This window comes from Carex rostrata, chromosome 19, assembly GCF_964058835.1.
Source record: "Carex rostrata chromosome 19, lpCarRost1.2, whole genome shotgun sequence".
NCBI lineage: Eukaryota > Viridiplantae > Streptophyta > Magnoliopsida > Poales > Cyperaceae > Carex > Carex rostrata.
This window is the reverse complement of record NC_135936.1, coordinates 7,918,884-7,944,004: the sequence shown is the minus strand read 5'-3', so window position 1 is coordinate 7,944,004 and position 25,121 is coordinate 7,918,884. Positions and strand designations below refer to the sequence as shown.

At 33.5% G+C, this 25,121-nt stretch overlaps 5 protein-coding genes across 6 annotated transcripts; all 5 read right to left on the bottom strand.

Moving 5' to 3' along the window:
• LOC144571720 (kish-A-like protein) lies at nucleotides 1-1,849 on the bottom strand. The gene is made up of 4 exons (XM_078321083.1): nucleotides 1,718-1,849; nucleotides 1,466-1,572; nucleotides 684-718; nucleotides 1-246 (listed from the first exon to the last, which is right to left on the bottom strand). Exons 1-4 carry the CDS (start codon nucleotides 1,718-1,720, stop codon nucleotides 179-181), a joined length of 213 nt encoding a protein of 70 aa, XP_078177209.1. The 5' UTR covers nucleotides 1,721-1,849; the 3' UTR covers nucleotides 1-178.
• A 1,009-nt stretch (nucleotides 1,850-2,858) lies between these two features.
• LOC144571875 (signal recognition particle 19 kDa protein-like) lies at nucleotides 2,859-4,906 on the bottom strand. The gene is made up of 4 exons (XM_078321267.1): nucleotides 4,780-4,906; nucleotides 4,281-4,494; nucleotides 3,495-3,594; nucleotides 2,859-3,113 (listed from the first exon to the last, which is right to left on the bottom strand). The coding sequence occupies exons 2-4, from the start codon at nucleotides 4,455-4,457 to the stop codon at nucleotides 2,980-2,982; spliced, it is 411 nt and encodes a 136-aa protein (XP_078177393.1). The 5' UTR covers nucleotides 4,458-4,494; nucleotides 4,780-4,906; the 3' UTR covers nucleotides 2,859-2,979.
• A 2,374-nt stretch (nucleotides 4,907-7,280) lies between these two features.
• LOC144571509 (eukaryotic translation initiation factor 1A-like) lies at nucleotides 7,281-8,565 on the bottom strand. The gene is made up of 3 exons (XM_078320832.1): nucleotides 8,207-8,565; nucleotides 7,894-8,037; nucleotides 7,281-7,688 (listed from the first exon to the last, which is right to left on the bottom strand). The coding sequence occupies exons 1-3, from the start codon at nucleotides 8,315-8,317 to the stop codon at nucleotides 7,506-7,508; spliced, it is 438 nt and encodes a 145-aa protein (XP_078176958.1). The 5' UTR covers nucleotides 8,318-8,565; the 3' UTR covers nucleotides 7,281-7,505.
• Nucleotides 8,566-12,788: 4,223 nt separating this feature from the next.
• On the bottom strand, nucleotides 12,789-18,701 carry LOC144571662 (Tetratricopeptide repeat (TPR)-like superfamily protein). Of its 2 annotated transcripts, none has more exons than XM_078321010.1 (9): nucleotides 18,482-18,701; nucleotides 17,974-18,129; nucleotides 17,441-17,735; nucleotides 16,749-16,899; nucleotides 16,452-16,674; nucleotides 15,059-15,150; nucleotides 14,320-14,455; nucleotides 13,574-13,905; nucleotides 12,789-13,060 (listed from the first exon to the last, which is right to left on the bottom strand). In XM_078321010.1, the coding sequence occupies exons 1-9, from the start codon at nucleotides 18,535-18,537 to the stop codon at nucleotides 12,798-12,800; spliced, it is 1,704 nt and encodes a 567-aa protein (XP_078177136.1). In that variant the 5' UTR covers nucleotides 18,538-18,701; the 3' UTR covers nucleotides 12,789-12,797. The 2 variants fall into 2 exon arrangements, with proteins under 2 accessions (XP_078177136.1, XP_078177137.1); XM_078321011.1 differs by having other exon boundaries at nucleotides 17,441-17,739; nucleotides 18,482-18,645.
• A 3,817-nt stretch (nucleotides 18,702-22,518) lies between these two features.
• LOC144571798 (bidirectional sugar transporter SWEET4-like) lies at nucleotides 22,519-25,028 on the bottom strand. The gene is made up of 5 exons (XM_078321179.1): nucleotides 24,771-25,028; nucleotides 24,523-24,559; nucleotides 24,025-24,403; nucleotides 23,469-23,588; nucleotides 22,519-22,879 (listed from the first exon to the last, which is right to left on the bottom strand). The coding sequence occupies exons 1-5, from the start codon at nucleotides 24,811-24,813 to the stop codon at nucleotides 22,730-22,732; spliced, it is 729 nt and encodes a 242-aa protein (XP_078177305.1). The 5' UTR covers nucleotides 24,814-25,028; the 3' UTR covers nucleotides 22,519-22,729.
• Between the last annotated feature and the right edge of the window lie 93 nt (nucleotides 25,029-25,121).

The following is a 25,121-nucleotide window of genomic DNA, read 5'->3' as shown; positions in this document are numbered from 1 at the left end:
TAATGAGAAACTATTGGCATGCACATGTTTGATCCAGTGTTACATTCACAAATCACAATAACTCCTATGAACCAAGAACTACTAGCTAATGAACAAACAAAATGGATTGGTGGGTGCATAAAAACATAACCAAATAAAAGGAGATGAGAAAATATTTTATTTGCAGGCACTTTTCTTCTCAGAAAATAAGAATTGATACACCCATTACCAAGCATCCAAATGCAACCCAGGGGCTGAGCCGCTCACCTGAATTGTTAAGTAAAATGGAAGCATAGTATTACTTTTAATCTAGTAAAAAAATCACAAACCTGGAAAATGTCACCAATTACCAAAGATACTATACCAGCTAGATGCCTTTTCACAGGTTGGTACATGACAATACAATAAGTTAATCACTGCCAGTAGGCACAAACTAGTCTAGCAATTCTTATCAAGGTACTAATTACAATGGTATCAGGTAAAGTTTATTTATAAATTACGAACAAAGGATTGCATTACCAACATTTAAAATGGTGCCTGCGTGTAAATAAACATACATATTGGAAAGCCCATGAGAGATTGAAAAACCATCAGTTGCTGTAACTGTTATTGAACGTGGAACTGCTGGTTCATACCATTGCAAAAACTGGGGGTAATTTTACTACAAAATGGGGCAGAATTAGTAAAAGGCTAGAGGATTTTACCTATTCTAGCAGCCTTCCAGAAAAAGCCACGAAATCTACAAAGATGGTTGAGAAAGGATGTTAGCTTCATTTAATCAAATTTGACAAATCTAATTGAAATATAAGTAAACAAAATCATAAAACATAAAACAATGGACCAATTCATTTTTAACACCCCAGAAATTGAAGCATATCATACGAACCTCCTTACAATCTCTATCGGGTTTGAAACCCAGCATTTTGAATGGTAGTACCTGAATATCTGAACCCTCACTTCACTATTAATCATGAAGATGACAAACAACCCTTTCTTCAGCACTGCTATTTATACTGTTTTAGGATCAAAGAGAATTGTTTGTGTGCTTTCTGAAGAAATTAGCAGAGGGTAAGGTTATAGCTCATTTATTCAATCTCCATTAAACCTAATTACACATCAAACCAATCCAATTATTCATAAATATTCCTCAATCATACACTTGTGCTTCAAACAAGACTCAATTTAGCTTCAATTTCAACTAAACTTGTGCAAATACTAATACTAAATAAGCTGCATAATTGGACAAAACAGTACTCAGATAAGCTTTCTACCAAATTAATTTAAAGTGAAATTTAATATTTAGTTATTCTAGGAAAAAAGTTTCAACAAACAAGAATGTACACCTGATCTCATCTAGTCTCAGATCATAACTGGAAACCGTTTCACAAACACAAATTCTTGCATTAAAGCTACCTAAAGGCTTCAAATGTCAAGTAAATCCACTCGCGTTGACAAAAAGAAAAGAAATTAACATCGTAGCACTAACCCAGTTTTGCGATCGAGAACATAAGGGAACTGCATCTTGACGTAGGTACACGTGCAGATCACGAGCAGCACCACAGTCAGAAAAGAATGGAAATTGAACAGCGCCGACTGTTAATTTCAGCAAAATAAGTAAAAAAATTATCTATATTAACGATTGCACATATTAGTCAGATTTTATCACTCAGTTGTTCTGACTACCCGATCACAACAGAAATCGAGATCAAAAAATGGGAAAAGAGGATAAAGTTCTCACCATGGAGCTTCTCCGAGAAGAAATCAAGAGGAAATCAGTGAGGAATAAACGGAGAGAAAGCTGGGGAAAGCGAATGTCAGGCCAGAGATGGAAATCTGAAGGAGAATATCACACTTCACACCCTGAATCTTTGAATTATTACGATTGAATCCAAGGTATTCGCATTTTCTGAGTTGCTCCGTCACGCACGCTCCTATGCGGATCGGGTTGGGGAGTGATGGGTCGGGCATGGTTTATTAACTGTACTACTATCTGAAATGGGCCTTTAACCGTTTTGAAGGTTGCAGAGATGGGCCTTTAACCGCTTTAACCCGTTATAATCCGAATCGAGGCCGAATCCAATAATTCTCATTTTGCACTTGCATTTGGACTAACACTGATTTAGCACCTTGAAATACTTTACTCATTCTCTTTTCATCTTATGGACTGCATGATTAGAAATAAATAAAGTTATTTTTAATGATGATACTACTCTCATTTTCGCTAAATCATTAGGTTTTAAGATAATATCTTTAGCTACTTTTTGATGTAAATCTAGATCTGAAAACTCATATTTGAAATTAAGTCTAATGCTTCAATATGATGTTAAGGACCTCCCAGATCAGATACTCGAGAAAGAAGATGAGTCAACCCAGGTTTTTGGAACTGGCAGCCCTCCAGGTCAAATGTCTGGAGAATAATTGACGGACGAAGACTTACTGGATTATAATTAGTAGTCTTTTCTTATGCTAACTGATTAGCTTTTATTTTTGTTTACTTAGTGGTCTGTTGTTGTTTTGTATAATTTCTATTACTTTGTTGGTTGATTCTTGTATGTTTTTTATCTTTTGCTATTGACACTTTATTGTTGTAGACCTTTTCATATTTGATTATAATACCTAATTTGGGTTCCATATCAAGTATATTTAATTTCAATAAAATCGGTGATATTACCACTACTTTTCAAAATTATGATCTTTTAAATCAACATTTCTTTCTTTAAATAAACATCTTTTCTCTTTTAAATCAACATTACTTCATCTATATTGCATCTTCATCACGTTATCAAACATTATGCCTTAGAATTGAAACCAGTAATTTAACAACTTTACTTTTACTTCACTGGCTAGTCAATGTCAAACAGAATAGCAGAAGGTAATTAAAAGAGTACTTAAAAGATGTCTAGCTTCCAAACTCAAAAAAACAAAGAGATGCCTTAAAAGATTATCCACAAGCTAACAATCATTGACACAAAACTTTGAAATTATAAAAGTAGGGAACTACTATTTCTTCTTCTTTCCATGCTTTCCAGATTTAGCAGGCCCTGCAACAGATGAACTGACAACAGGCTCCTGCTTTTTGGTTCTCCCGTGATGCTTCGGCACCAACTCAGCAATTTGTAGCATCAATGCCTTCTCTGTAATTTAAGGACTGTGTCAGTAAGATGTGTGAAAAAGGCAAAACCAAAGAACCAACTACCTCTACTGGATTCTATCAATCAAATCACACAACTTGTTGGGCCTTTCCATGGATGGCATATTGATGGTACTTTCGTGGATCTTACATAAATTAGTATTCTTGATTGTTGGCTACATTTTAAAGAGGTCACTTTTAAATTGTTGATATCGGATGCTGTACAAGGATCAGAAATGCTGATGGCTTCTTTAGTAAGTGATGACAACTTAATTCAATTTAGAGCCTCAATTAAGCTTCAGTGCAAATATTGACTCAAAATCCCCATTAGCTTATGCCCAAATAAGTACAACCAAACCAACCTAACTAATTAATCAGCACTTACTTGAAGTGATTGCTGGATTCCAAAATGATCCATCAGCTTTCTTTAGCTGAAATCTCACCCTCCCGACTTGCATAAAGTCCCGAGGATATGCTTTGTCAATCTAGAGAAAAGAAAAAAAAAAATAGTATAACTAGACAACAATGTAAAAGTTATTCAGAAGTTTCCTAAAAAGAAGTTGCAACACCATAAAGTTCCTTATTTTGCGTCAAGCATTTCAAACTCAGTTGGTCTTTGTAATGTCAGAAAAGGATATTGATAAAATATAATATTTATGGTTTTACCACAAACTATAATGAGTGCTCTCATGAAGTGGTTTAGTTACCTCATTATGGAAGTTTTAAAGGCAATCGGGTTATTTTTTGTTGTAATGAAAGGATATTGAACATACCTCAACAGCATTAGAAATGTTCAAATGGATACAATAATCCGTAATCTCCATGAGAGGCAGGTTCTTGGGATTGCAAAATCAGTACAATATTAGGTACAACTTGCAAATTGTTAGGCATGCAAATGTAGTGTGAGCAATTATACATTCAGACCTATGGAATGGACATTTGGTATCTATAAACTCTAAATTGGTCTATGAATTCCAATCTCCATGCAAGCTGGATTCACGAGATGTAGGATGCCACTGTAGATTCAGTAAAATATTTGATTCATTTGCATATATAATCATTTTAGTGTTATATGCATGTACCGCCACGCCTTTGAATACCAGGTACATTGGAGATTGGGATGCATAGCAGGCTTATAATGTAAAACAAAGTACAGAAACCTTGAAATGACCTCAACAGCATGGGGAATCTTGAGATGGCTACAACAATCACTGATCTCCATACAATTGGGGTTCTCACAAGCCTTGGCAGCACTGATCCGACGGCCCTCAGCAACTGTCTTTTTTGAGTTTATGTACACCGGGTATATGATATTCCATTTCTTTATGCTTGTCAGCTCTTGTTCCATCTTCTTGTATTAGTAGGTAGGTACACCAAGTGATTATCTGATGAAGAACACATCAAAGTATTCAACTTTAACAATACTAGAAAATAATGAATGCAAAGAAAAAAAAAAAAAGCTGATGTCCTTAACTAATCCTCAATTCTGACAAAAAAATAAAATAAAAAATAAAACAGATATTCAAAAACTTGAAGATCTATTCAAGTAATGAGATCAAGATGAGATTATTTGTTCTCCCTACAAGATCGAATCTTGGAAAACTTAAGCCACAGTATGCTAATATTCTGAGAGAGAGAGAGAGAGAGAGAGATTGGGCGGAGGATCTAACATCTGCGGTGAGGGATCGGGCGGCGGAGCGGAAAACCCAACGAGATCGCGAAACGAGGAGCCGATTAGGCGTATAGACTGTGGTATCGGATTGAACTGACAACTGAGTCATTTGAAGCGTGATTCCCTAACCCGGCCCACGAATCTTCTATGATATAACGTATTTTGGGCTTTGATTACAATTAAATAATGTAAATTTAATTTATAAAAGAACGACATGGACAAGTGTGGAAAAGGCTGTGTTTGTTGAGCCCACTCCGGAGAACTTTATCCAACTACTAGCGTCAAGTCTGCTGCTGCCTCAGCTTACTCTAAAACAGTGTTGTAAATAATGGTATGCGGTTATCGGACATGATACTGTCGAGTGATTAATTGAGAATAATTGAGAATAATTGAAAATAATCGGCCGATTAATCGAGAATATCCGTGACGATTTGATTACCGCCAACAACTAATCGGCTGATTAATCAGTCTAAATGGATATTTGTTACAACACTGCTCTAAACAAGTAAAAATAGTAAGGCTTAGATGATATGGATCTTTGTCTTCTGTGTTATTGTATCAAAAAATTATTGTATAAATTTTAAATGATGAATTTAAACTGTTAAAATTGATATATTTCGTAATTGATGAGATTACATGTCAAATTTATAAATTTTGAGTTCATTTGATATAAAGTCAAGCAGTCAAAAAATGATGAAAATAAATATTCATCATTTCTTGACTGCTTGACTTTATACCAAATGAGCTCAAAAGTTTATAAATTTGACATGTAATCGCATCAATAATGAATTATATCGATTTTAACGGTTTGAATTTGTCGTTTGAAATTTATATGATAGGTTTTTAAGGCAATAGTATGGAAGACCTTGTGCCAATGTTGTAAAAAACGTCCGTTTAGGCCGATTAGTAGTTGGCGGTGACTAAACCGTTATGAATTTTTCCGACTAATCAACCGATCATTTCTGATTATGACCGATTATTTTCGATTAATCGCTTGGCGGTACCCTGTCCATCCGATGACCGCATACCGTTATTTTTTTATGGTCCACTGTAAAAGCATACCGTTATTTACAGCACTGCCTTATGCTATCCATAACACCTAAGCCTTACTCCTCGTTTAATTATTATAATTTTCTTTTCTTTTTAAAAAATAAAGAGTCATATATCATATTAAGCATTTTAACAGTATATTATACTAGACTATATTCCTGCATCGATCTTTCAATTGCCGATCTGTTACTATGCTTATACATAAATAAGCATCAGTCTCAATTTAATAAACATTACTGCTTATGAATTATGTGACTTGAAGCAAACTATTAAGTATTATCTTTAACGATCTTTAATTGAAAGAAAAAAAATATATATATATTTATTTACACAATAAAAGCACATCATTTTTTTTATAGATCGACTAGTCAATATTAAATAGATTAAATAGCTTGAAATATATTATTGGTATACAAATTAAAATCTATAAAAAAAAATATACATTGAAGCAAATCATTTGCACGATTCTGATTGAAATATCATGATTAATTTAACAGTGCAGAATTGTTCTTGACAGATGATTCAAATTGCAAATGCTTCGCTTCTTTTATTAGTAAGGGCTAAGTGCAGAATTGTACTGAATGAACCAAATTTAAGTAATTTTCAGTTCAGAGATTGTTTCTTTCCCTTATTTTACATGTTCTTAGTTTCACCTCAAGTAATCTTGAGCTTCATAATTTTAACATTTTAGTACAAAAAAAAAAAAAGTTAGGTGATAGACCCCTTTCTTATCTTAAAAAAAAAGTTGTCACGTGTATTAATCAATCATGGAGGTCTTGACTAATATTCCACTTTAAATTCATTCTTTTTGACTTTGAATATTAATAAATTAAAAATGCATCCACAAGATTATCACAACCTATGACACCAACATATTGCTACTCCGTAACATAGTCACAGCATTCGCGAATTAAATTCAAATAATTCATTTTTTTTGTGATATCAAACCGAATACCGAATTATTTAGTTGATCAAACTTTGACTGAATTAAATTCAAGTAATTCGCAAATTTTACGAATTTTTTTCGAATATTACGAATTATTCACGAATTTTTCTCAAAACATTTTTCTTTTTCTTTTTTGTAAGACTAAAATCCCTAGTTCAAATAATTCCGAATCATTTTTGAATTATACCTGAATTATTCCTAAATAACGAATTTTTGACATCACGAACCGAAATAAATAAATAATTTATTTGTCACTATGCTCCGTACATGTTATCTCACTTCAAAGTATGGATGTAGTAGTACTACTAAAAACATGATAAGAATGATATATAACACGCATATCAAAAGTTTGCAAACAGCATAAAAATTCCAACTTATTAATGATATTTCAAGTTTTCAACCATCTGTGTAATCAGTAACTCCAGTCACCTCTATCAGGCTATCCAGAGCACAACACAAACAAAGACAATAACATGCTGTACGATGATGTATCATTCACCAAATACTGTAATGACTACCCATTCCATACCTTATATTAAACAAATGCAGCGTGCCAGGGAAGCAGCAATCAGCTCCTAAATAAATAAACTTCCCTGAACCCCAACTGAAAAATAGAGTTGCTTCAAACCCATCTTTGCTATTGTTCTCAGACAGGAGCAGCAAAGAATAATTAATACATAGAGATCCCAGTAAATTTACTCGCAATAAATAGTAAACATTGTTTCAGATTAGATTTTGTCAATGTCCTCGTCTTCAAACTCGACATAATCGTCACCGTTGTTCTCATCCTCTTCGTCGAGGCCACCAGCAATACCCTCGTTCAGACGAGTGTTCTCTGGAAGTTCTCCATATGCCTTCAGAAGCCTGGCTTCATCAGGCATGTATTTCAGGATCACATCTGCCTTGTCATCCTGTAGTTATGGAATACAATTTCAAGTCAAATTTAATTAACAAAAAGGCTCAAAATTATGAATTTCTTGAGATTGTTATGTTCAAAATTCCAAACAAGTTCTCTCGTAATTTCAGAGGTATACCATGAAACTAATCTGGCAATAACACACACTTCATTAGCTAAAGTTAATTTGATTGATTGATTAGTTGATTGAAATTATGTACCTGGTAGTCACGGAGGCCGACAAGGACGATGTCACCGGCCGCAATCCAGACCTTTTTGTGCATCTTACCACGAATATGGCACAGCCTCTTGGTACCATCGATGCACATAGCCTCACACCTGCCATTTCCCAACATGCGAAGCACCTACAACACCAATCAAAAATCACACAAAAAATTCAAAATCAATTTGTTGTTCAATTGTGCGGCTTAATGATCTGATTTCAAATTCTGCTCTTTTCTACGAACGTTATATGTTTCCAGCTATAATTTTGGAAATTATTGATAAAAAAAGAGCAAAAAAGATTGACAGTACCTGAGCGTACTCTTGTCCGTCTTCCTTGAAAACGAGTTCTCTCTTTTCGTCATCAGCCTCGTTCTTTCCCCTCTTCCTGTTCTTACCTCCCTTTCCCTTGTTCTTCGGCATGATCTCTTGATCTGAATTTAATCGCTAAAATTCACTTGTTTTTCTTTGGCTTCGTTAGAGAAAGAGAAGAAAGTTTTAGTCGGCTTTGCAGCTTTCCTTGTGATTTGGTCAGAATTGATAACAAATAAGAGAATTTAACAAGGACAAGAGAAGGTCGGCGATTTAGCGTTGGAATCACGAAACCTAGTTTTAGGGTTTCTAATTTCTATGATTCTATTTCTATCTATGGAATTTTTACGTTTGCACCCTTCTAAACCGACTTAAACCCTTCCAGTTATAGAGTTAATTTTTTTAAAAAGATTTAAATTAATTATTTCCAGTGAGGTATAAAATATTAAGAAAGTCTAAATTAAGCCTACGAAATAAAATATAAAAAATCACCAACAATAAATCCACGGACGAAATAAATAATTTTATTTATTCCAATCTAAACTTAAACATACTATATTTTAGATCACCTAAAATAATTTTAAATTTGACGATTTAAATAAGAGTCAAACTTTTAATTCCAACACTTTACTATAATCGTGAATTCGGTAGTGTTCACTAAAGTGGGTATGATTAAATTCTAAATTATGCTAAGGAAGAAGTGTTCAGCAACAAAAAATTAAGAAAGTGTAAACTTAGCTTTTTTAAGGAGCCTTAAGTCCTTAAGCTATATAGAATGATTTCTTAAAAATGTAGACAAATTTAAAATTGTGTAAAATGAGTCTTAAAAAAATAATTTTAAGTTTTACAAAGAAACAAAAGTATTTAACAAACTTAAGATTTCTTAGTTTTCTAAAGAGCTCTAAAAAATCTTAGCTCTTCTTTAGCAAACTTTTTAGTCTCCTAACAAGCACTAAAGAACTTTAACTCTTCTTTAGTAAATTTAAGACTTCTTCGTATCCTAAGAAGTTTTAAGGAACCTTAGCCCAAGGAGGATCTGCCGAAGCCGAACACTACTAAAATATCATGTTATCGCTGTTTGTCGTTTCTTACGCTTCTTAATTTGGCGGCCAAGTTTCAGACCGCACGAAATTGGGGGTGCTTAGCTTAGCACTGGTGTTTATGCAGAACCTTCCAAAATAATGTGCTATTTAGGGACAACTCTTTAACTTATTCTGTAAGAATATTTCTTTGTAACAAAATATTTCAAATTATTTATAATATTTTATCTAATAAAAATGCCTACTAGTTAAAAATAATAAATGAAGTCTAATTTTGCTTGTTCAATAGAAAGAAAATAAAGATTTTAGTCCCCTCATTCAGTCCCCTATTAGTCCCTCTAACAACTTTTCTTTTTTGTTCTCCCACGTGATCAAAACTTACCCTCTTCAATCTCCTCATAGAAAGAAAAATAAATAAAAAATTCAGCACAACCCAAAACCCACCTTGTTCTTCTCCTCTATTGCTCATCACCAGCTACCCACGCCATCGAGATCCGGTGAGGAGAGCGTGGTGCACCGTCGAGATCCAGTGCGGAGAGCGTGGTGCACCGCCGAGATCCGACGAGGAGATCCGGTGCGATCCGACGAGAAGAGCGTGGTGCACCGTCGGAGGGGATCCATGCTAGCCCAGCGAAAATTATCAGAGTGCAGCATATGAATACTTCATTAGTTAGATATGAATACTTCATTTACTAGAGATGAATACTTCATTTGTTAGAATATGAATGCTTTATTTGTACATTAATTAGATATGAATACTTCATACCTTTAAATATGAATAGTGTTAGTGTCAAGTGTGAATAGTTACTATAAAAAAAAAACTTTAAGTAAATTGAAGAGGTCTTGTTAGATATGAATACTTTATTAGTTAGATATTAGTACTTCATTGTATAGATTCGCTGTAGTGGTCTCCAATCTTGGCAAATGTCGCTTTCAGATGGTTGCGGTCCCCAATCCAGGCTGTCAGACCTCGTCAGCGGTCCCCCTGGTCGTTACCGGTCCCCAAGATTAATGGTCCCCTCCAGTTTGTGTTTACATATAACGAATATTATAGATAATAAGTATGAATACTATAAACTCGTAGGCGGTAGTTACCACGTGCGCGTCAGTTAGTGGTCCCCCGTTATATTTTTTTTTTGTCTTTTAGCGCGGGAGACAGATAATGGACTGAATAGGGGATACTCTTAGTTACTCCCTTAAAAAAATGTACTATACATCATAAAAAAAATATTAATTTTGCACACTATTTTTGCTTGCACTATTCGAACACGCAATTTTTAAGTAATATGCATGACATGCACGCCTAAGTGCTCAAATTTCAACATAAAATTTTGATTTTCTTCAAATTAATTAGAAACCTAGAAAAGGATTTTCAGAAAACTCATGATAGCGTCATCACAGATGAAATACTAATGGATTTGAATTTGGATATGAATATTATAAAATTTTAATCGATTCGAGATTCCGATCCTAATGGATCGTTGGCACCAATCAATCACGAGTAATCATCAAACGTTTTCGGGAAAAACTATATATAACTAATCCTATGTCATAAATAAAAAGGGACCCAAGTTGTTTGCTGAAAAATGTGATATGCGAGATGGAACTTTATAGACGTTTGATACTTGCATAGTTGCAATTTGTTTGGTTTTGAAAACGGATGTGCACTTCACCAAACAAAAACTTTTATTTATTTATTTTTGAATAATTAAATGAATCTTCATTCACAGTCTCTTCAAAATTTCTACATCAACCTTTCTCTAATAATGTAGTACTATGATCCTCATTTTTCAGTCCCAGACTTGTCTTTGCATCAACATACATAGATATAAATATTTGAAAAATAAGATATTAATGAGTAACTTGATATGATTATCCCCTTTTCTAGTCTATCAATCTTCCCCGCGTCAACCTTTCTCTAATGAAGTAGTGGAGACCACATATCACTGCATCAAATCTTCCTTAATCGTTCCTGTGTCAACCTTTATCTAACAAAAATAGTTGATCTCATAGATATAAATACTTCAATGCATAGATATGAATACTTACAATACTTGATATTAATACTTTCAAACATCTAATTTTGATGATCTCTCATCTCTAATAAAAATAGTTAATCTCATATGTATAAATATTGAAAAATAAGATATTAATACTTTGATACATCAATTTGATACGATCAAACGTTTGAAAATTAAACTTTGTACAGTGTGTGTGTGAATACTTCAGTACATAGGTATAAATACCTGCAATACTTGATATTAATACTTTTAAACGCCATTTAGTGTCGTATGTAAAAAAACATCAAGTTTTGCGATCCTCCAAGATAGTTATGACAATGTTAATACTTTTAGAAACGTGTATGAGCCCCGTATAGTTTGAGTATCTCCAAGTATTTATGATACAAGAGACATTTGGGAGATTTTATCAGGGAACAATTACTTGCATAACAATTGTGTACCTATAAATACTTTTGTGCATATGATTAATTAGTTAAAAATTGCAATGTTAATACTCGTAGAAAAAAATTTCAGTGTTAGAGTTTAGTGCTAGAATTTTATCCTAGTTATGGTCCAAGTACTTATAGTGCAAGAATTTTGTGGAAATTTTAGCACGAATTCTGTTATCAGCTTCCTTACCTTTATTTTTATGATGATCATTTCGTTAATTTTTTTGGATCTATTAATTATTATAAAAATATTCCTCGATAATAATCAAATGAAAGGTCCAACATTTCAAAATGTTATGAAGTTTTGTGATAACCTACAGACGACCTGTTAAAACAAGAAATATAAATATTTGAAAATATTTCACATCTATCATGTATTATGTACAAAATAATTTTTCTATGAAAATATTCAAAGATATTCATTCAGTCTCTACTTTGAAGCCAAATTTTAATTTTCCTACGGTGGAAAATAATTACAAGAATTAAAAAATAATGAAATAATATACTTTTCTATCACCAGATATCAATTGAATTTTTTTTTTTTTCTGACCACAATCTACTCCCGAAATTTTTATTAATAGGAAATATAATAAAAAAATATTCAGATTAGAGAACACTTTTGATTTTTTTCGAGATATAGGGAAAACGTTTTGATTTATCACGGCCTCTGGCCGTTATGACTTATCACGGCCAGGATTAACACTAATTACCGCACTTATTAAAAAAAAAAAAAAAAAAAAGAGTTCCTGGCCGTGATTGATAATCACGGCCAGAATTCAAATCCAGTGCAATATCTGACCGTGTAGAATGAGATCTGAGTTTGTCCTTTGTCCATTTTAATATGGCACTGCTGGCCGTGATTATCAATCACGGCCATGAATTTTTTTTTTTTTTTTTTTTTTTTTTTTTTTTTTTTTTTAATAAGTGCGGTAATTAGTGCTAATCTTGGCCGTGATAAGTCATAACGGCCAGAGGCCGTGATAAATCAAAACGTTTTCCCTATATCTCGAAAAAAATCAAAAGTGTTCTCTAATCTGGATATTTTTTTATTATATTTCCTATTAATAAAAATTTCGGCAATCTACTCTACCAATTTAATTTCTCAAGATCTGAATTTATTATTGAGTTTATACCGAAGTACAGCTAGTACATGAGCTAGTCTCATCATGTACGAGGCTTTTTCATCATTTTTTCCCGTTTTATTTAAATAAAAAACAATCTTACGCAGAGTGATCATCACCTTTTCACTATCAATACCCCTCAATCTCTCATGGATTGGCAAAACCCTCTTGAGTTTTTCCAATATTTCACCTTCGTCTCTTTCAAGTTTTGCCTGGATTAAAACTAGGCAATCAAGCGCCTCACCTAATATTATAGTAAAAAAGAGAAAATTACATAAGAGAATAAACAGATTTATTCATCTATTTCCTACTTGATCAACTGTTATTTTATTTTCAACTTATTCATATAATTTTTCCAGTAAAAATAGATTTCCCTCCAACACCTACACACAAAAGCCAACAAGGACAAGTTACAAAACACCAATCATTATTATACTGTACTGCCTGCCAGCATGTACCAGTTTTTCTGGTATATCATTAAACCCTCATAAGACCAGTAAGAACAACAGCAATTTGTTTTATTTGATTTAGCATTTTTCCATTGGGTTTGCTCCGGAGTTGGTCACACACTCATGCTTCAGTGTACATCGGTATATGTATCCATTGACAAGAAATTTTGAATTGTTGTAACATGAAAATAAGTATTCATGGTGGATTTTGGTACAACACCCCAAGTCTGCCACTGCCCTTTGATGACAGTTTTTTATAGACTCGTTGACGGAAAGAGGATGGTAGAGATAAATAGAGAGAAACTAACCAACAGGCCCCGAATCAGGCCCAAAGGCATCTTCTCGTATTCGCAAGGCCTCCAGTGCAAGGCTCTCGGCCTCTTCAAACTGCTTCTGATGGAATAGAATCACTGCAAGGTGCATCATGGGGACAGTGGTGGCTTGATTGGTAGGTCCCACAGACTTCGACATTATATTCAAGCTAGTCCTAAGTAACCGCTCAGCTTCTGCATAATTCTTTGAACGGCAACATGAAGTGGCGAGGTTTATTAAATGTGCCACCGAGCTGGGGTGACCTATTCCCCGGCGTTTTTGGTTTATAAATAGGCTTTCCTGAAGCACTTCTCTTCCCTCTTGTAACCTTTTGAAAATAGCAAGATAATGAAAACACGAGACCAGAGAAAATAAGAAAATTGATCAACTTATGAATCTAAGTGATCCGAGTCAAAAAAGGTTTTCACATTTGATATGCCGGTTGAGGGCAGCAGGTCATAGAGCTGTTTTGCCTTTTCAGAAACATCAATCCACAAACCATAAACTTTTCCAACAAAATACAACTGCAAAACATGCCAATCTGACATGTAAAATTTCTCTTTGTTTACTGGTTGCTTGCAAATAATTAAAGGTTCTTGAGGCTTCTTTGTAAAATCTGAAATAATTTTTATTTTTATTATTTATTTAAATTTTTTTGTGTGTGTGTGTGTGTGTGTGTGTTTGGTGTTGGGGGCATAATGCACAGAAAATATGTATGAAAGAAGAGAAAATAAGAGCTAACCGTCCAGTTTTATGAAGCAATTCAGCAAAATCAAGCCTAATCTTCTCAAGATTATCATCATGCAAAGGAATATCATTTGCATCTTTGATAACTTGGAGACCTTGTTTGTACATAGAAATAGCTCCATCCACGTGTCCTGTTAATATCCACCGTATAAAAATATCAAAGAAGTTTCCTCAGCATCGGATTAATTATTAGCCTTCCATAAGTATTGTTAGTTTACTACCTTGGATTAGTACACAACAAGCATTGAAACTTGCCAAGTAAATTCTTTCAGGTTTCTGGCAGTCATTCAGGCACATTTTAGCCTAATTATATCTTAATCCTCATTTGACACTATTATGCTTTAAGCTGAATTGATCATATTATGCCTCAGTCAATCCTCATTTTACTTTTATTGCCCAATCAAACACCAACAAAGATGAGAGAAATAAAAAGGGAACCAATTAGAGGGAGCAATGGTGAGGCTTTTAGTCAGTATGGGGAACAAGTATCATATCAGTACAGGAAATACCAGATTGTACCAAATTACCTGTATCGACAAAAGGTATCAAAATCCTACATTAGAGTCCTACATTAGATTGTACCATATCAGCACAGGACATACCATGTTGTACCAAATTACCCCTATTGGCAAAGGAATCAGACCTACATTAGATTGTCCCATATCAGCCCAGGACATACCAGATTGTACCAAATTACCCGTATTAGTAAAAGGTATCAGAATCCTATATTACACCTTTTGCAAAGAGAGCTTGTGCAACTGAGCATATTGCCAACGCTGTCCTCCCATTATTCTCCCCATAGATTTCTTTGTGAATCTCCAATACTCTTTCAAGATTAAAAAATTGAAGGGATGTTTCAGTTTTGAATATATAGAAAAATAAAAAATGACAATTATATTAATACTGTTGGATAAAAAATGACACAGGGACTAACAACAAGCCAAGTGGAAACTGCAAATTATTGACTTCTTTTGTTTGGTATAAATTAAGATTAGAAATATAATTGAGGTTTCACTTTGAAATTCTTAAAAATAATCAATAACAGTTCAATCATGGATATAAATCAATAATGGGGAAGTTTTAATAGGCATGTGTAAAAAGGGGAAATTTTATAGAATGCCTTATTTTTTAAAACAGAGAACAAAATGCCCCTCCAAATTTATTAACGAAATATTATAAATAAATAATTTTTTTTTTTAACAAAAAATGTCTTTCACATAAAAAAAAAATTCATTTCAATGTCAGTTCCAACAAAATGTACTTCTATAATTTTTATAAAAATAAAAAATTTCTTTTTTTTAAAAAAAGGTCAGATTTATTTTTTGGGATCAATTCTAAAACGAGAATGATCGTTTATTTTTCAGTTTTTGGATTTGGAATATGCTTGCTACCCTTTTAAGTTTTAAGTATACAAATGCATATTAAATTTACAGAAGACAACAAAAGGTAGCCAGCATATTAAATTCCAGAAAACTGAAAATAAATCTCATTTTAGAATTGATCCAAAAAAAATTTTGGGATCAATTCTAAAATGAGAATGATCGTTTATTTTTCAGTTTTTGGATTTGGAATATGCTTGCTACCCTTTTAAGTATACAAATGCATATTAAATTTACAGAAGACAACAAAAGGTAGCCAGCATATTAAATTCCAGAAAACTGAAAATAAAAGATTATTCTCATTTTAGAATTGATCCAAAAAAATTTCTTGAGCTTTTTCTTAAAGAAAGAAAATTGTATTTCTATATTTGTATACAAAAATATAGAAGTATGTTTTTTGTGGAACTTCCATTGAAAGGAAGTTTTTTTATTTATTTCTTGTATGAAAGATAATTTTTGTTCCCAAAAATAATTATTATAAATTGGAACGAAGGTTCAAATACAAATAAATTTATAATGTAAAAAAGAAATTTGTTGAAATAATTCGAACAAAAAAAATCAATTCAATGGCAGTTCTTTGTATTCCAATGGAAGTAAAATGAGAGGGAAGGAGGGGGCCACGGGGGCATTTTGTTGATAAATTTGGAGGGGCATTCTGTTCTAAGTTTTCAAAAAGAAGGGCATTTTTAAAATTTTCTGTGTAAAAAGCCAGTGAAAACAATAAAATGAATTTATATTAATAATTTACCTCTGAGAGTACATATGAGCATCTTCAACCTCTCCTATGCTCAGCGACAAATTACGAAGGCTGTGCAATGGCCCACAAATCTCGACACATCTTATTCCCTTTTCCTCCTCCAAAATATCAACGGCCCGTTTATACACTGATATGGCCTCTTTGGGTCTCTGATTTGCTTCTAAGGCCTTTGCTAATCGCAGAAGTAGTTCAATGACGAAAGTACTATGATTCCCTGAAAACATTCGAGTATGGTTTAATACACACCAAAGAAAATTTCAGAACGAACTAAACGACAGTGGAGCTTACCACAATCTTTCTCTAGGGTTTTTAGACACCTCTCATACACATGAATAGCATCACTGAACTTGTCCAAGGCATGAAACAGCATACCCATAATATTCAAAGCTGTATAGAGCATTGTGCCACCTTCATTAATGTCACTTATAATATCATCCGTCTGTTCATAAAATAAGAAAAAAAATAATATAATCATTAGGTTTAGTTAAAAAGAAGACAGAGAATTAAATTTTTAAGGATGGCACCAAAAATGTTTCCTCATTAGGTTTAGATACCTTTATTGGGACTTTTACAAGTATTATGCACTGTTTAGACTAATATTATGGAGAAGGTATATTTTGGATGAAACTAAGACTTCCACCTCTTATAAGCATTTTTTCTAAGCAAAATGCTACTCTGTTTCTTAATGTATTCTAAGCAAGCTTTAGAGTTTTGTCAATACAGTATAGAAATTAAGGCACGGGATAGAACCACCAGGGAGGCGGAGGAGAAGAAGAAAACGGAGAAGAAGAGGTGGGGAGGATAATTTGGTCATTAATAATTTAGAGTGGCAAAATTCTGAATTTTCTAAGTTTAGAGTGGCATTTTGATGAATTCTAATTTTGGAGTGGCATTTTTCTAATTTGAAGGTTTTGGAGTGGCAAATAACCAATTTTCCCTAATAATAATAGTCACAATCGGAATTAAGGAAAAAAAAATACCATATTTAAAATTTGATGCACAGTCTTTCTGTCTTCAGCATGAAAATATCCCAATGCCAAAACATTTAAAATAGCAGCTTGTTCCACCCCTTTTGAACCGTTTTCCATCTCTTCCCTCACCTTCTTGTACCTGGCCTCAAGGAGCTGTACCACATCGCCCATTTCTTCGTACTTGAGTTTTGTCTTAATCTCAGTATATAAATCCTTAAGCTGGCTGATAAGTTCGCTGTCATTGTCGCTTTGAGATTCGTGTTGACCATCAATTCCCATTGATAACTCCTCAAGTATACTTGGTCTGACTAATTATTAACATGGCATAAGCATCAATGGTACATGAGGATTTAGAAGAAATTAGGAAACATGGGACTCAATCCTTCTAAATGTGTTAAATGAGAGTCAATATCAGATCGTGGGATTGTACCTACCAGTCAGATCTTCCGCCAAAAAAAACCTAATTATGGCACTCATTATCCTTATAAGACCAAACAAAATACGTACTTTAGTTCAAAGACATAAAAGTTGAAAAAACTAACCCTTTTGGATTCTTGAGTGTTGTACTCAGGCAGCTTACTGAGTAAGAGTAGTGTCGCTTATTGTAACACCCTTTTAGCACCACAAAAGAGCCGGACATCATAAGCATATTGTAATCGTATTTCCAAGAGTTGTGAGAGATTGCGAAGACCTGATGCCTGGAAAAACATGAAACTTTTGTGCATCACTAATTCTCTCAGGCTTTTAGACAAACACACTCAAGGCATGGATAAATGCACCTAACTTCAATAAAAGTCAGACCTTCTAATTATATATTGAACCCTGCCAATGTACAAGAAAAATGTAACATACTTAAAAAACCATAAATAGCTTGAGGCTTACAAAACCATGTTTGCACAAAATTCCTTGACATAACAAAACCAATATTGAGCACAAGCGCATAAAGTTCAGAGAAGATCTTCCAATTACCCTACTTCCTTAGGTGTCCATTAAAAATTAACCAAATTCGTAGCCTCAATGAGCCACCTAGCACTAAACAAATTCTAATACCTTCTTTGAGAGGAGGGAAAGGGAAGTATGCGGGACAAGGCGGCGGCGGCGGCCATGGTTGGAGCTACTTCTCTTTGCGAGCGCGAGTGAGACGACGACTTGAAAAGAGAACAAGGTATTGCTTGCTCTTGCTAGCACTTTGCCACCGAGTTATCTGAATCTCTCCAAAGTCCAAACAAGTAGTTTGCCATTGATATGTGTCGCGTTTTTCCAGGAGGACTCGTGGTTAATTCTAGAATACTATTTTAACTACTAGAGTGAATTTGACAATTTTACTGGATTTGTGTAAGAATCCAAGATCCAAGTCCGTTAAAAGAAATTTGGGCCCTAGTTTTCGACCTGGGCCTTAACAACAGACTACTTGAAGAATACAAGCTACCGTCCGCTCGAGTTTCGTGCTTGCACGGATCTTGACGTAGAGAAACGGTTGGGATTTACTAGCTACCTGGAAGGCTGGAAGGATGTAAGGTCGGTCCTAGGGGATCAAATGGAGACGGAACTTTGCCTCTGCTACGGATACATCCTTGTACAAGTGTCAAGCAAATTACATTTAACTAAATTTACTATTGTGACTATATTATTTTACATCTGAGCTATTATGGGGATCAAGTTTAGCTAGAGGTGCAAACGGTTCGGATATTATCCGTCTGTATTTAGATCTGTATTCGAAAATTAAGTATGAATATTCAATATCTGAATATCTGTGGCGATATGGATAAAGATGTGGTTTTAATTTAAATTATTTGTATTCAAATAGCAGATATATACCATATAATTTAATATATATATTATGAAAAAAATTATATTATTCACTATTAAAATAAATAAATATCCATATCGTTTAATATCCAATCTGTATCAGCCTAATATCTAATCCGTTTGCACCCCCAAGTTATTGATTGACAAAACAATATTTGGGAGAATCTTGTTCCGTAATAATCAATTAGTTTGTGCAGTGTGAGATTTTCTGCACGTGATTATGGTTTTGAACCTTTGAATAAGATCACATCAGAAAACAATTGCAGTTGATCCACATTTTTATTAGATTTGATGTGATAATCAGATCAATCTCTGTACTGGTGTAATTCTGTTTTCAATTAATGTTCTGATATGAGATTGAAAAATACCAGTTAATGAATATCTTCTTACAAAAAAAAGAGAGTTCATGTCCTGATATTTTTCGATCTCATAGTAGTACAATACAAAGTTGTACCTATCACATCATATTAATCATATTGATAACAAAATTGAACTAAACTATGGAGAGAAAAAAATGAGAATTGCTATAGTGCATTATTATCTTTGTGAAGAAAAATTTGGAGCAATTTCGAAATGTGTATCTATAACATTTTTTCAAAATAAATAAATCAAAACACATTTGTTTATGAGAAATTTGAATTCTACCCAGGCCGCACCGGTATTCTGCGACCTCAAAGACTGAGATCCGCACAATACTGATGCGGCCCTAGTCGGGGGCGTAGAAAGCCGGTGCGGCCCCATATATTTTGTTTTTTTTGTTTTTTTGCAAGTGTTCAAATTCCAAAGTTTTAAAACCAAAGTTGTTGATATATTTAACATTGAGCTTTAAAAGGCAGGGGCTTAGAGTGCACAAATTCCAAAGTCATTGATCTTGATATATTTCTTCAAATAAATAGATTTAAAATCAAAGGCTTTACAAAAAAAAATGAATAGGGTCGCACTAGCATTCTACAGCCCTCTGATTGGGCCGCAGAATGTCTCTGCAGTCTGGGTATTTGTCGAATTCTGATCATACATGGGTGTTTTTATTTTATTATTATGGTAGAAATAAAAATTTCGGAAATTTCGATCATGTGGTTATGAACATGCGTTAAGGGAAAAATAAATATAACCAGCTGTTTTAAGTTTGAAAATAATCTAGTAAATTGAAAAGAGATAATTTAAATGTGAGTTGGACTATTATGTTTCATGAAGGATCGTGTTTTGTTTTATGTTCAATATCTTCATTTGAAGTTCAAATGGTCATTTCGAACTGCTCAATATGATATCTATATTAGTATACTCGGAGATCAAATTATATATATTACTATATTTTTTTAGATAGATAGAAAATCCATCGATGTAGAAGATTATAGACCATTCAAAACAATAATTTCTTATCTATTGACAAAGATTTTAAAAATTATAAAATATGTAAAATTTGGTCTCCAAAAAAATTTAATACGAAAATCATGTTGATTAGTTCGAATGGAATATTCGAACTTCAAAAACAGAAATATAAGCATAAAAGAAAATATGATCCTTTATGAATTACAATGGCTCAACTCATTTAAAGTTTTAAACACATTTTCTTTTAGATGTACCTTTCATTTTACTTATTTTCATGTCTCTCTAGTCTCATTCTCTCTTAATCCTGTCTCCGTCAAGCAAATAAACTGTTGTTTTGTATGAATAATACAAGTGAAGTGGCGGCTTTTAACTGAATCCAATTTAGAAATCATATCTTTTTGTGACAATCAACCCTTCAATCTAAATATTGATACTCTTATCTAAAAAAAAGAAGAGAAGATATTGATGCTCAACAGCACCTAACTAAAATACCCTCTTCAATCTGATCACAAAATATGATCTATGATCTATCTATCTAGAGAGATAAATATAGGGAGGGGGGGTGGGGGGTGAGCCAGAGCCATGACTTGGGGGATGAGAAAATATAAAACAAAATAAATTCACCAATAATCTGTTTTATGCTTTGATTAAATGAGTGAATTGCAAATTTTACTAGGGAAACAAATATGATCGTCATGTGGAGGCAGCAATGCCATTAATTACGAGTGGGCACCTGACTTTGATTTTGTTCCTTCAATTTCCCATCTTGATACCTTTTACATATTAAATTACCTGACTACCTTCAAGGATTTATAGGTGCCCACTTGTAATTACCTGACTTTGATCCGTATTACATACCAACCCTACTTCTACGTTCTACCTATTTAAAAAAAATAGTAAATTCTTTTCTAAAAAATGTCAAATTTGATCTATAACTACATTTTTCATATGAAAATCATGTTAAATAGTTCAAATAGATTCTTTTTGTACTTTGCCAACAATGAGTTTCAAAACAAACCTTTCCTTCTATAGATTAATTGAATAACATTCCTTTTTTTTTTTTTTTTTTTTTTTGGTGTGCCTTAGAAAGTGGCATCGGTACAGAGCGAATAATAATTTTGCCTTTGCAAATTGCAATCAAGAAAATGGTGTCTCATTCTTAATGGACAACCATCAACTATAAATTTTGTGTGGCAAATGTTAGCTGTGAACAATTCACAAAAGCAGCATTCCAAACTATATACCATTTCAGTGGAGGATGCATATTCTAATCTACCTTGAAAGAAAAAAATGCTCCCACTTTAATTATGTTCTGTTGTTTAGTGATAGTAGTTGTACCTTTATTTACATTTTTATTACTTGTTTGTAAATTTTCTGGCATAGATGCATGCAGAAATTGTTCTGTTTACTACTTTTCTGTTCTGATTTTCATTTAATATTATATATTGGCATCTGTGTTAATTGACAGAGAATTTTACAAAAGAAAAACTTGAAAGATATATAATTCAGTATTTAATTAGATTGTGGTGAAAGCATGTATTCCAATTAGATGTGTTGATTATTTTTTGTTAATAATTAAAATCACCAAATTCACCGCATGACTATTGTAGCATGACCTGAAAACCAACCTATGTTAGAAGAAAAGGAATTACTGCAACATAATTAAAATTATTAGAAGTTCAAAACAAATAGTTGACTGATTTGATTTCTGTTAGCAATTTGGTTTCTTTCTCCTATTAAATTTAAAAATGCTGCAGTAATAGAGGAGAATGCCAGAATAAATTATTGTGAAACCTGGCAAGACCAGCAATCTACCAATTGAAATGGTGATCAGATGTATAGTATTCATTTTGCTTCAAAAGTGTCAAAGACCCATCAATTCTGGATTTATGTTGAAACAGTGATCATTTAAAAGCTCTCATTTACTAACTAATTAATTAGCACAAATCAGCACATAAGAAAAAGTCACCAAAACATGATGAAAATCAATATATGTTGAACATCCTTTGGGGATGAAAAAAGCAAGCCAGCATAAACCAGTCCTTTTGACAGAACTAACAGATAAATCACGCTTGCTATAAAATTTGATTCAAAGCATACTCTCAAATAATACGCGCGGCCACATAAAAATCTGATTAAACTGTCATGCCAACCTTGTAATCACCGTCTCTCATCACTGCAACCTCGGCCATTGCCATCTCTTCTTTCCTTCGCCGTGCCGCTATCTATCTGACTCTGTGTAGATTTGTAGTACATGCCATATAGTAACAGCTGCACTATTGCAAGCAGCACTCCGACAACACTAGGTATCTATCCAAAGTAATTTCAAACCATCACACATGAGAAATAATATTAATAATGATGATAATGGTGATGATGATGCAACATCAAGCCTATTTGAACATTTTTATATATGTATTTCAATTTTCCATTTATGGTAAATATACTGCCTTGTTATCATTGTGGCACGGCAGTGAGGCAGTACATAACTAGTATCTATGTTTTGCTAGCTTCTCCTTTATATAAGACCAAAAATTTGAAATTTTTTGCCAGATAAAAGGGCAAGGAACGGGGACTAAAATTGGGAGCCCAAATCAATGACCAACACTACCATTGATGTAGATTAAGGAATTCAGAGTCCGTCCGTCTCGACATGAAAGTACAACAGTGTCTGGGATTAAGCGAAAAGGATGACAAAGTAAATAAACAATGAAAAATGCTGCCAATTTTAAAATTGTGATCACCTCTCTCTCTCTCTCTCTCTATATATATATATATATATATATATCTATTCCTTGCTTTAAGAGAGTGTGAGAATGAGACCGCAAGTGAGCAACTGTACAAACAAAATTAACAGTACTGTAGCTTTATAGTTCTAAAGAAAAGAAAGAGAACTCACACATATGTAGGGATCAAAGGGAATTAATGCGTAACCTCCCCAACAAGCACCATTAAAGAAGGTCGCCACAGATAGACTGAGGGGCATATACTCCACGCTTTTTGTTTGGATCACCATTTTCTGGAAAACCAAATATTTTTAAACAATAGAGTAAAACTAAAACATATAGCAGTAGAATCCTACAATATAATAGCCTTCTTTTCTTCCTAAATAAATTAGATACGCAGCTTCTCTTAATGAATCATCCGCAAGTAACCATTGCTTTTACTAATGCACACATGTAGTTAACAAAAAATCCATTTATATGTTGCTTGAGCAACCCTAGCTAGGAAAGGTCATTTAACTAGTTCTTTAAAAGGAGTGTCATTACCGATAATGATATGCATGATACTTCAATAAAATTAGACATTAAATAAAATGACATACAAGTCTTATAGACGAAATAGTGTTAGAAGATTTGATATCAAGTGCCTGATGATGTGAGGAGGTGTGGCTGATACATAATTTGAAGTACAAACCAACTGTTAACAAGTTATAAAATTTGGAGAAAACATACCATGACAGAGAGTGGTGCTGCATACATTGAGATACTTGAAGCTCCACCGAGTATCCCCACGATCATTGACCGGCGCTCATGGGTGTGCACAAGCATGATTACAAGCAATGCAAATATACCAACAATTATTATTGAGGCAATAAGCATGATCAAAACTAGTAACCTCTTTCTCCCTTGGGAGTAGAAGAGGAAGACGAGGACATAGAAGAGCTCAACAACTAGGCCTGAACTGGAGGTGGTTATGACGAGAGTGCTGTGTGGGTGAACAACGGGGACCCCATACAGCACCCAAATCATGCAATTGATTACAGTGACAACATATGGAATTGGAGAGAATTGCTCCACTGATCCTTTCTTCCAAACCCTATAGAAGGTTGGCCTATGCCGGGAAAAAAGAAAAATAAATCGGTAGGAAAGAAAATATTAGTTGTCCATGATGGGGACAAAGTATTAATTTGTAGGAGTGAAATAAATTGAGATGAGGAGAACTATACTTACATTGGTGATAACACCAGAAATGCTGAAGCTATATTTCCTGAAAAGTTATTATAATTAAATAAAATGACATTGGTAATGAATGTACCAATAAATTACTGAGTCTTGTGACTTATTTATATGTTTACAAGATGAAAAAGATAAATTAAGAAAAGTGCATAAAATTTAAAGCTAATAACATCACAAGAAGCATACTCTTTTTTGTACTGGCACCAATTTAAAGATTATGCAATTTCTATGTATACACAGACCTAAAGCACCGAGGGCAGTCCGAAGGGTATTAGGAGAAACCATGGCTAAGTAACTGTGTGTGATATAGAGAGACCCCAATTTTGGTGAGAGTATGGCATGAGGAACTGAGAGTGGCCTTAAATAATGGGACAAGGATGCCTTTGCTTGTATGCATCTCTTTTGACCGTGCAGTTTTAGCTTTTACAGATATTAGCAAAAAATGCTCCATCATTCTGCTCCAGAAAATTACTAATTAGGATGTTAAGTTATTTGTTAGTAGTAATAAATCCAAGGCTAGGCCAAGGTAGAAAGATGACAGGAAGGAAGGAATACAGACTAGCGACTAGCCCAAAGCAATTTTTTTTATCAAA